We start from the raw sequence: 12,851 nt of genomic DNA on the forward strand, positions 1-12,851 counted from the left end.
ATGCTCCTGGGCACTACTCAAGAAAAAGCAAATAATCACAGTTTCTAAACTAATGTACTGCAAATTCTCATTATACAGGCCTAAGAAGTCAGTTAACTCTGATTTTTTTCCACAGTAGCTGTTCCTAACTATCTCCTCTTTTCTCAAGCCCCTGTCATCAATCCAGGTCCCCTCCTTCTCAACTGACTCCTACTACTTCACTGAAAAGTAAACGCTGTCTAATGTGAACTCATTCAATTTCCCTACCCTCCACGAATAATTTTCTGTATCATTATATATCTCTCTGCACATCACCTGTCTTAATTTGGTCCAGCATAACTCACTACATTTTTATGGGATGGAACCCACTATAAAGCATTCAGATCTAGAACTAGTGTCTCCACTGAAGGACTGCTGGTGCAGGGAGGGAAAAGATGAATAGCAGGTACTGGAAGAAATAGCATCTATTAGATGGAATGTGGTATCTGAAAAGTAAGGCAATAGATTGCAGAGTAATTCTAGCTAGTAGTGAGCATAGAGGGGATAAAGTAGCAGAGAGTGTTATCACAGTTTACAGGACATAAAGACAGCAAAAGCAGAAACCGGTGTCATTCCAAAAGTATATACCAGCGGCTGTGTGAAAGTTTAAGCTAAACACTGTGGGCTGGTCACTAGTAAAGGGTCTAGTAACGGGACCTCTTTCCTTAAGAAAAAAGATTGGCAAAAACTAGCTAGGAACTAAAGCAAAGGTCAAACACCCAATTCTCTGGGGGGAAAAATTCTGATTTTTAGTATTTGCCGATTGGTGTGGTATGAATTATTCCTACTATGGCCAATTTCATGCTCTCAACCTGGCATCACTGAGAGCAGAATTGGGAAGAGAAGCGTAGTAGCACATCATTAAGTAGTTTTTCTATCATTAGAACAACAGACTTAAATAACCTTAAGGACACAGATAACAGTAAAATGTAGTAAAATATTTAGGAAGTAATGAGTTTTGAGTATCTATTACCTTTATTTTTAACGGAACTTAAAAACAACTGAAAATGTCCAAAAGAAAAGAGTAAAAATTGCCTCCCACAATCAATGTACAAAATATTCAATTTCCTTTGAAAAGAAAAAATTATTTTCTAAGATGTAGTCACTACAAAATTAATATACCCAACTGCTAATCAAAGCTAAGTTGATTTTAGAGACCAAAGAAAATTTGATTACTAGAATCTAGAAGAAACTGAAGGCTTCACTAGGCCACAATATTAGCTTCCAATTTTAATTAAAACATTGCAAACAACACAAAGGGTCTAAGCAGCTTGGTTCCTAGGAGAAGGCTATTACCAACACAACCCAGGCTATATATACTTTCACCTAAAGTTCTTCCAGAAACTCTCAAATACTGAAAAATTTTTGTGTAAAATAAATACTCTTGTTCATTCTAAAGTTTTCCATACTTAAGTCTCCTTCCTATAAGGAATCAATCCATTAAAAACTGAACATCTGTCTCCCTAGGACTAAAATTTTAAAAAGAAAAAACTCATCACAGATGTAAGCATTATTAAAAATCTGTAGTGATTCAATCTGCCTAAACTGATAAAAAAAATAGTTCAGAAATATGCTAATATTTCCAGATTTTCAAAACATATTTGTAGTTAAATATTACTAGTTTTAGGTGACACCAATTTAGAAATAAAATATTAAACTGTAAGTAAAAATATGAAAATTGAGGCAAGATTTTGATGGATTCATCTGATCTCAAAACAAAAACAAACCATATGAGAAATGTTTGCAACAAAGCAAGGAAATTTTAACCACACTAGAAAGAATTCATGCTTTAAGTAAGACTCCGTTAAGACACCAAAATAGCCTCAAGTAACTGAAAATTTACTTTTCAAAAACACCGTTACAGCTTTATTCATGTTATACCATAATAATTCTTTATAAAAATATAAATTTAAAATACGTTGGATACTTTATTATGAATCAATGTAACAAATCATCTTACACTTCTGAAACTAAAAACAAACCAGTTCTAACATCCAAATCCCTCCCATTTTACTTACCAATAACTGTTTTTGGTCTTTCTGGGCATTCTTGTAAGAGGAGGGTCCAAACATCCAAGATGGTAATGGAGTTTACAGGTATCACACAACAAAAGAAGATGCTGATCATGATTCTTCTTACAAATTCCACAACTTTGAGAAGAGGCAGCGAATAAAAGATTAGAATAGTAATTATAGTGAAACATTTAATTCATAGCATATTTTTAAAATTTCACCAATCACTGAATCCTCCATCAAAACGTTTAACAAACTATATGTCTTCTGTTGAAATAAGTGTTTCTCATAACATGCTGTTTTATAATATCAGTTATGAAAATGCTTTCCATAACATTCTTTTTATAATATCAGCAAACTGATTGTTACTTCTAAATATTTTTAAGTATTTTATAATTATCACTTAAAACCCATTAAACATTAATACATTTCACTTGAGAAACATTAGCTATTCAAATAATTTTTCCATTTTCTAGAACATCTCTGTAACAAGGCACTTCATAAATGAACAAAATTCAGTTTATTTTCTACCATTAATACAAAGGGTCTTCAACTATTAAATAAACTACATGTATTTTCATTTCAAAGTCAAAAATTGAGTCTTATGAATACACCAACTGATACTCATTTGCAAAGATGGGAAGTTTCATTATTACTGCTATTATTTTGAACTTTGTTTTTAAGAAATCACACTGTTATTGTATAAAATGGCAACTTAACTGCATTTGAGAACAGAAGTACCATGATCTGAAAATCTAGGATATATATTAGGAATGTACAGAGTAAGGGAAAAGTTGATGAAATTCTAAAAACCATCATTTTATAGAAACAGCAATGACACTTGGATTTCTTTTCTTAATATTCCTAGAAAAAAAGACCACAAAAAAGAAAATAATACCCAGTCTCAAAGTTATTCAAAGTAAAAAAGGAAAGCCAAATGATTTAAAATATATTTTAAAACAAAAATAAACAGGTCAAAAAGTCAGCAGTATCAATGGTGAAAGACTGAAAGCCTTCCCCTTAAGATCAGGAATGAGACAAGGATGCTTCTCTGTCACTACTGTTAGTTGATATTGCACTGGAAGTTCCAGCTAGAACAATCAGACATGAAGTATAAAAATACTTCCATTATTTGCAGATGATATGATACTACACTTGGAAAATCCTAAAGAATCTATGATAAAGCTTGAGTTATCAGCAAAGTGGCGGGATATAAGATCAATGTACAGATATCAGTAATATTTCTATACACAAACAATGACTTAAGAAGGCAATTAAGGAAAAAATTCTGTTCAAAATAATAACCAAAAGAATCAAGAATCTAGGAATAAACTTAACTAAGGATGTAAAGGACATGAACACAGAAAACTATATAACATTGCTAAAAGACATCAAAGAAGATCTAAAGAGTTGAAAAGACATTCCCTGCTCATAGACAGGAAAATTTAAATATAGTTACGATGTCAATTCTACCCAAATTGATGTACAAATTGAACACAATACCAATCAAAATCCTAATAACCTACTTTAAAGACTTGGAAAACCTAGTTATCAAATTCATTTGGAAGGGAAAGAGACCATGAATAGCTAAAAATAGCCTAAAAAAGAAGAATGAAGTGGGATGATTAACATTTCCTGATGTTAAACACTTCCTCTGTAGCTTATTATAAAGCTACAGAGATCAAAAGAGCATGGGAGTGGCACAAAGATAGAAGTATTGACTAATGGAATCAAATTAAGACGCAGAAATAGACCACCAAATCTTTGGTCAAATGAACTTTGATAAGACCCCAAATTCACTGAACTGGGACAGAAAAGTTTTTTCAAAAAATGGGCATGGAAGAACTGGGTATCAATAGCTAAAAGAATAAAAGAGGACCGTTATCTCACACCCTATACAAAAATTAACTCAAAGTGGATAAAACACCTCAACATAAGAAACATTACCATAACACATCAGGAAGAAAATGTAGGGAAACATCTTCAAGATCTGTTATAGAAGATAGCTTCCTAAACTTTACACCCAAAACACTAGCAACGAAAGGAAAAATGGGTAAATGGGAACTGAAAAGACTGTGCCTCAAACAACTCTGTCAAAAAGGTGAAGAGGTAGCCAACTCAATGGGAGAAAATATTTGGAAATCACATATCAGATAAAGGTTTGATATCCTGTATACATAAAGAAATCACACAAGTCCACAACAAAAGAACAAACACCCAATTATAAAATGGGTTAAAGATATGAAGACATTTTTCTGAAAGAACAAATACAGATGGTTAAAAAACACATAAAGAGATGATTATCTTCATTAGCTAAAAAGGAAATGCAGAACAAGACTACAATGACACACCAACTCAAAATATAAGAATGGCAACTATTAAACAAACAGGAAACTACCAGTGTTAGTGAGGACATAAAGAACACTTATGTACATACCAGCGTTATTCACAGTTGTCAAAAGATTCAAAATTGTCAAAAGCAATTCAAGTGCTCATCAACAGATGAGTGGATAAACAAAATGTGGTATATAAATTTGATGGAGTATTACACAGAAGTAAGATGAAATGATATTCTGAAGCATATGATAACAAGGGTAAAAAGAGAAAGAGGGAAAAGAATATATAGATCTGAAAAATAAAATAAAAAGATAAGATGGTGGGTTCAAAAAGCACCTTTTTAGCAATAACTTTGAATGTTAATGGACTCAACTTATCACTTAGAAGAAGCAGATTGGCAGAATGGTTAAAGAAATATAATCTGGCTATATGCTGCTTACAAGAGACTCATCTTAGACACAAGGATACAAACAGATTGAAATTGAAAGGATGGAAAAAGATTTTTCATGTTATTTATAACCAGAAGAAACCAAGAACAGTTATACTAATATAAGACAAAATAGAATTTAAATGTAAAGACATCATAAGAGATGGGCGGGCCATGGTGGCTCAGCAGGCAGGAATGCTTGCTTGCAATGCCAGAGGACCTGGGTTCGATTTCCGGTGCCTGCCCATGTACAAAAAAAAAAAAGACTTCATAAGAGACAAAGAAGGATACTATACACTAATTAAAGGGTCAATTTACCAAGAAGATATAACAATCATAAATGTTCGTGCTCCCAATCACAAAGCTCCAAAGAACACGAGACAGACACTGGCAAAACTGAGGGGAGTGATAGATGTTTCAACAATAATAGGAGGAGACTTCAATACACCACTTTCTTCTACAGACAGAGGATCACTAGCAACAAAAGGAAAAATGGGTAAACGGGAACTGAGAAGGAAACAGAGAAGTTCAATAACTTGATAAATGAATTTGCCCTAACAGACACAGGGTCACTGCACTCCAAAACACAAGGATACACATTCTTCTCTAGTGCTCATGGAACATTCTCTAAGATAGATCATATGCTGGGGCACAAAACAGGTCTTTATAAATTTAAAAACACGAAGTTATTCAAAGCATTTTCTCTAATCACAATGGGATGAAGATGGATTTCAATAACAACCAAGAATGAGAACATTCACAAATATATGAAGAACAAATAACACACTCTTAAAAGACCAGAGGATCAAAGAAGAAATTGCTAGACAAATCAGTATAGCTATCTGGAGATGAATGAAAATGAGAATACAACTTATCAGAAGTTACAGGATGTGGCAAAGGCTGTGCTTAGAGGGAAATTTATGGCCCTAAATGTCTATATTAAAAAACAAGAAAGAGCAAAATTCGAGGACTTAACTGCTCACCTGTAGGAACTTGAGAAAGAACAGCAAACTAACCCTAAAGCAAATTGAAGAAAAGAAGTAATGAGGATTAAAGCAAAGATAAATGAATGGGATCAATAAAACCAAAGGTCGGTTCTCTGAGAAAACCAATAAAATTGATGGGCCATTACCAAGACTGACAAAGCAAAAAAGAAAAGATGCAAATAAACAAAATCAGAAATGAGAAGGGATGCATCACAATAGACGCTGAAGAAATAAAAGAAATCACAAGAAAATACTATGAACAACTATATGCTAACAAACTAGACAACTTAGATGAAATGGACAAATTGCTGGAAACAGACAAACAAGCTACACTGACTCAAGAAGAAAGAGAAAATCTCAACAAACCAACCACAAGTAAAGAGATTCCATCAGTCATCAAAAATCTTCCTACAAAGAAATGTTCAGAGCCAGATGGCTTCACAGGGGAATTTTATCAAACATTTCAAACAGAACTAACTCCAATCCTACTAAAACTTTTCCAAAACAACTGAGGAAAAAGGAACTCTACCTAATTCATTTTAAAAAGCTAATTTAATTTTAATACCAAAATGGGGTAAAGATGCTGTAAGAAAGGAATACTACAGGCAAATCTCCTAATGAACATAGATGCAAAAATTTTCAACAAATTATTAGCAAATCGAACCCAACAACACATTATAACAATTATACACCACGACCAAGTGGGGTTTATACCAGGAATGCAAGGATGGCTTAACTCAAAAAAATCAATTAATGTAACACAACACATTAACAAATTGAAAGGGAAAATTCGCATGATCATCTCGACTGATGCTGAAAAACCATTTAAGAAAATTCAACATCCTTTTCTGATAAAAACACTCCAAAAGATAGGAATCAAAAGATAGGAATCTGTGACAGGTCCAGGCTGCTGTACAAGCTGCTCTGCCACTTGAACTATATGATCCAGCAGATCCAGTGGGGCTAGAAGTGTCTGTGGCAAATCAGAGATGTTGTCTGGTGCCTGTGGCAGGACCCTATAGGAGAATTACAATGCAGACCCTTCAGATTTTGTAGCAAAGCTTTATGATCTGCTACAGATAACTACTATCCTTTTGTGAAAAAGCCTTTGGCCTGCTACTCAGTCTTAGCAGAGTCTGGACACTTAACCATGGGCCACTAAGTTACCATGAGACCTGAGTTGCCTATCATGAGCTAGGTGTTGTCTGACCCACCATGGCATAAAGTTGGGTGTGTGCAGCAGCATTCCATCATAAAATGGAAATGGTATATACAAACAAGATAGGGGCAGAGCAGGTCCAGAAGGCACAAGTTAAGTTATATAGGGAAGTAGCCCAAATGCCCATGGTTTACACTCTTGCCACATTACCTTCTCTTTCCCGGACCAGAGCTGTGGCCTCTTGGGGAGTTCCTTATAATGAACTGACTGAGGAAGCAAAAACTCAGGGTTGATTTACAGATGGTTCTGCGTAATATGCAGGTACCACCTGAAAGTGGACAGCTGCAGCACTACAACTCCTTTTTGGAATGTCCCTAAAGGACAGTGGTGAGTGGGAATTCTCCCAATGGATAGAACTTCAAGCAGTGCACCTTGTTGTTCATTTTGCTTAGAAGAAGAAATGGTCAGAGGTGCATTTGTATACTGACTCATGGGTTGTTGCTAATGGTTTGGCTGGATGGTCAGGGATGGGGAAAGACCCACATTCAGCCCCCAATATGGCACCATTCACTGAGGTGATCTGCTGGCTACATGGTGGCAGGTTGATTACACTGGACCACTTCTGTCATGGAAGGGGCAGTGACCTGTTTTAACTGGAATAGACACATACTCTGGATATGGGTTTGCTTTTTCTGCATGCAATGCTTCTGCCTAAACTACCACCTTATCCATCGTCATGGTATTCCACACAGCATTGCTTCTTTTTTATTCTTTTTTTCATCAGACATTCATTTAATAGTCTTAATGCACCAGACACTATACTGGCAATGGGTTCACCAAGTGAGACAGTGGCTACTTGGGTTAATTAAGTACAACTCATTCAAATGACTCACAAACTCCCTACCATAGTCTAAGTTTAAAAACTAAATTTATAAGTTGAATCAATGAGGAAATATGGCAAGAATGTGGGTGGAAAACGGTAAAATTACATGAAACTAACACTGAGGGCAAGTGCTATAGTGAACTAGCAACAGATTATGTTTACTTTCCAAAATATTTTCACCAACTGTGGGTGGAGATAGGTGGGGACAATGCCACTGGGGAAATACGGTTACCATTAAGCTATACTTTAACACACTTTTGAGTGATGCATTTCCAAACATCCCTAGTTTTATTTTACTGTTGCTATAACATATGCAAAAATATTAATCTCTCCTTGTTCTACTTAAATCTGCAAATCTGTGGACACTTGATATGCTGCTGATTCCAAAGATTTCAGTCAATCATGAGTCTCTACTATTTCATAATTTTTTTTTATCACATTAGAGGTTCTGAGAAGTCAGGCAGTAAAAAATGCCATTTTATTTTGATCCCATAGTACCATTTAGGACCAAATCATTGTAGTCCAAAGCTGATTTTAAGGAAAACAAGAGGGGAGGGAACAGAGGCAGACTGCCTCCAATTTGGGTCCCAAGATGTGTCTGATATCAGGGTTGACTACAGTAACTTTTCTTGAAGTGTTGTTTGCTTGTCAATATAACCTCTCTGAGGTTCCATAGAAACAGGATGCTTCATGAAGCCAATTTATCTTTGTGGTGATATCTTTGATGTTGAAAAAGACCTGACCTTTGCCTAAAGGCTTCGCCACACTCAGTACACTCATAGGGTTTTTCTTCATTGTGGATTCTCACATGCTGAGTGAAGTGTGAATTTAATTGGAAGGCTTTCTGGCATACATTAGTCTTGAAAGGTTTTTCTCCAGTGTGTGTATTCTGTGATGTCGAATGAGGTCTGAAGTCAAACTAACGACTTTCCCGTACTCCTAACACTGATAATTTTTTGCATGACTGTGGATTTTCTGATGGTGGGTGAGGAGTAAGGCCTGACTAAAAGTTTTTCCACACTCCTTGCACTTATAGGGCTCCTCCTGACTGTGAATTCTCTGCTGTTGATTAAGGTGAGAGAAGCAATTAAAGTTATTTTCACAATGGATAAGGTTTCCTTATAGATAAGGTTTCTCTCTCCAGAATGGATTCTGAGACTGTAAAACGCCAGACTAAAGTCTTTCCCACACTTCTTGCACTGATAAAGCTCCTCCCCAAGATGGATTTTCTGAAGTCTGACAAGGTGTGAACTCCTCTGAAAGGCTTTCCCACACTCGTAACACTGATGATCTTTCTCTAGAGCTAATTTCCTGATGTCCGGTAAGACCAGAACTCTGACACACTTCAAAGTCACAGAGCTCTTCTCCCAGGTGCACACCCTCATGTTAATCAGGTATGAGTGCTTTTTCCACATCCTGAGCATTTATAGTCAGTCTTCTCACTGGGCTTGGCCTGGTGCCTTTCCAAGTTAGAATCCTCATAATGAGCTTCTATGGGCTCAGATAATTCCCAAGATGATTTCACTGCTCCACAAGAGTTTGTCTCTATAACAAGCTTTATATTCTCAGTCCTCATTTCCTCAGCCTTCTTTTTCAGGTTTTTGAACTTCATACTCAGGCTGGACCTGCTGCTCTGCATTCCTTTCACAGGGGACATCTCTTCCACAAGTGTTTTTCATTTCTTTGTCTGATCTAGATCCACCTGTTGTCCTGTTTCTCCAAGCTCTGGTTCCAAATCTTTTAGTATAATGACTACATCCTCTCTGTTCTTTGGGTAATGCTCTCCCACCTGGGCCAGGAGCTCCTAGGGCAGGATGGTCAGGAACTGCTCCACCACCAGCAGCTCCAGGATCTGCTCCTTGGTATGGGTCTCAGGCAGCAGCCACTCTCTAAGACCAACTCTACAAGTAAAATTATTAACCTCCCCCCTACATGAGACATGATATCCAGGGGGGATAGTCTGCCTGGGAACATGGGATATGACTCACAGAAATGAGCCTGGCCCTGGCACCATGGGATCGACGATGACTTCAGGACCAAAAGGGAGAAAAGAGTTTTAACAAACAAGGTTTCAGTGGCTGAGAAAGTTCAAAAAGAGTCAAGAGGCTACTTCGGAGGCTGCTCTTATGCAAGCTTCAGCTACATATTGCTATTTCTCATGGTTTGTCAAACTCCAAGCAAAACCTATTACTGCCAACCCTAAAGAACACCTAGGGCTCTATCAGCGATTCTACAAAGGTTCCATGAACTATGATTACTTTACAAAAACCTACAAACTCTAGATGGGCTCCTAGACCAGATAAGTCCTGAAACCCAGAGGGGCCAGCCTCTCCAGAATATCAACAAGTTCCATCCCTCTATTCCATATTATTGACAACCCCTTCCAATGTGAAAAAATCAGAATGGTCATAGCCCAAATACCCCTAAAGATTAGGAGAAAGATCAAAGGAGAAGGTGAACATATAACAGAAAATATAGGATTTAACAAACGAGTATGGCTGCTGATTCATTATACAGAGATTTCTTTTCATCTCCAGTGTTTTGGAGCAGCTAGAAGGAGAAACCTAAAATTGTGTAACTGTAACCCATACCAAACTCTGAAATGTGTTCTATAACTAATTGTTGTGTTGTGCTTTAAAATTTATTGCTTTTTCGTATATATGTTATTTTTCACTATAAAAAATAAAAGTCAGCAGTATAGGGATATATTGATGATAAGTACATAGAACCTTGAACAGTGCATGAGATTTTGTTGGTTTGTCCAGGTTAGTGTGATGCCCCGATAAATCCCAGAGTGATTTGAAGAGTGAATAAAGAAATATTTGCAAAGTCCCCTTGGGGGAATGGGTAGAAAGGCGAAAAAAATTGAACTTCCCCATTTGGAGAATTCCTGATATTCTTGCAAGCAGTGCGGACAACCAAATCAATAGGCCGGGCCCTCAATCTTGGGGTTTGCTCCTATGAAACTTATCCCTGCAAAGGATAGACTAAGCCTACTTAAAATTAGGCCTAAGAGTCACCCCCAGAGAACTTCTTGTTGCTCAGATGTGGCCTCTCTCTCTCTCTCTCTCAGCTGACACTGCAAAGTGAACTCACTGCCCTCCCCCTTCTACATGTGACATGACTCCCAGGGGTGTAAACCTCCCTGGCAACATGGTACAGAAATCCTAGAATGATCTGGGACTCAGCATCAAGGGATTGGGAAAACCTTCTCAACCAAAAGGGGGAAGAGAGAAATGAAACAAAATAAAGTGTCTGTGTTTGAGAGATTTCAGAGTCGGGAGATTATTTTGGAGGTTATTTTTACGCATTATATAGATATCCCCTTTTTAGTTTACAGTGTATTAGAGTGGCTACAGGGAAGTACCTGAAACTTCTGTGTTCCAGTAGCCATGTTTCTTGAAGATGATTGTATAATGATATAGCTTTCACAATGTGACTGTGTGATTGTGAAAATCTTATGTCTGATGCTCCTTTATCTACAGTATGGACAGATGAGTAAAAAATATGGATAAGAAATAAACATATAATGGGGGAACAAAGCTTGAAATAAATTGAGTAGATTGAAATGCTAGTTGTCAATGAGAGGGAGGGGTAAGGTGTATGGCATGTATGAGTTTTTTCTTTTTAATTTCTTTTGCTGGAGAGATGCAAATGTTCAAAAAAATGATCATGGTGATGAATACACAACTACTTGATGACATTGTGAGCCCCTGATTGTAGCCATGTCAAGAATGTTTGTATGTTTGCTGTTTACAATAAAAATATTCTTTTAAAATAATAATATAAAAAATAAAAGTCAACAGTATAGTGATATGTCTAATGGTTCCAAATAAACCAACTCTGTTCAGAAAAGATAGACTAAGAATGCGCTAGTCTTCACTCTACACTAAGATAATAGTGGGCTTTTCACACATTTCAAGTAAGTTATTTACTATTAAGTTTGGAGGGAACCTCCAACAAAGAAAGGAGGGTAATTACATATATAAAAACTATAGGCACTGAAGGTATTTTCTGACAAAGAACAACATTGTAAGGAGAACTTTTATGTATTTATAACGGCATGTGTGTACACACATATACACACACATGCCAATGTTTTCTAAACTTCTTTTAATATAATCAGTTACATGGAAAAACGTTGGATCCTCACCTACTTGGATATGAAAAGACGTCTTAACTATGTAGAATTACTATAATGGTCTCAGCATAATTAATACTGAGACAAAAAAGTAAAGAACAAAATACTTCTGGGAACAAAATTACTGCAACTTAGTATAGAATACTAAAAAATGTAAAGACAGACTCAAATTTAAAACTTATCTTCATTATCTACAACTGTACAGAGGAAATAAGATTCAGACTGCATATCTGATGCCTATCACTAGATAAAAGCAAACAAAACTCTAACCCATTCAAGTAAAATAAAATCTAAATACCTAGTTATCTCTTATATTAATTACTTAAGAGAAAAATCATATATGTTATTTGAAATGACATTCAGGTTCCCCAAAAATGATTAACATTCTCATGGAGTTTATGCACATATATCCCTAGTTACTTAAAGGATACAAAAAGTGATATATCTTATCATTACAAGATCTACCCAAACTAGAAAACAGCTTTGATAAAGGAATTAATATAACATAATTTAACCAAATTCAAATGCATTTACCTTCAATGCTGATAAAGCACAATTCATTCTCAAATATCTGAAGCATCTTCTTACTAATAAGATTAGTTAAAATACACAATATTGTGCTATCATAATTTCATTACTTGCCTATAAAGTACTGCTGGAAGAGATGATGTCTTTTGTGTGCCTCCTTCTTTTTTACTTGGTTTTCTCTCCTTGGGTGCTCGCAAAATTGCCGGTATGTTCAACTTCTATTGATTTGAACAAACGCAGTTTACATTGTTTTAAGGAATATAAAGCAACATTTTCCTCAATTTGTCACTCAAGCCAACTAAAATATAATAGGATTATAAGGGGGACTCTGCTTTATTAGATATTACAATAACAAAAATG

The 12,851-nt window shown here is 35.9% G+C and overlaps 1 protein-coding gene and 1 pseudogene across 3 annotated transcripts in view; both read right to left on the minus strand.

The window, feature by feature from the left end:
* The window catches only part of PHF14 (PHD finger protein 14), a 236,051-nt gene that overhangs the window by 133,686 nt on the left and 89,514 nt on the right, over positions 1–12,851 (minus strand). For all 3 annotated transcript variants that reach the window (XM_077122758.1, XM_077122768.1, XM_077122776.1), the window contains exons 12-13: positions 12,606–12,709; positions 2,037–2,168 (exon numbers count right to left, since the gene is read on the minus strand). In XM_077122758.1, the coding sequence (XP_076978873.1) occupies positions 2,037–2,168; positions 12,606–12,709 (236 nt within the window). The remainder of the gene's footprint in view (positions 1–2,036; positions 2,169–12,605; positions 12,710–12,851) is intronic.
* On the minus strand, positions 5,261–12,590 carry LOC143651894 (uncharacterized; annotated as a pseudogene).

Source organism: Tamandua tetradactyla, chromosome 1 (assembly GCF_023851605.1).
Source record: "Tamandua tetradactyla isolate mTamTet1 chromosome 1, mTamTet1.pri, whole genome shotgun sequence".
In the NCBI taxonomy this organism is placed as follows: Eukaryota; Metazoa; Chordata; class Mammalia; order Pilosa; family Myrmecophagidae; genus Tamandua; species Tamandua tetradactyla.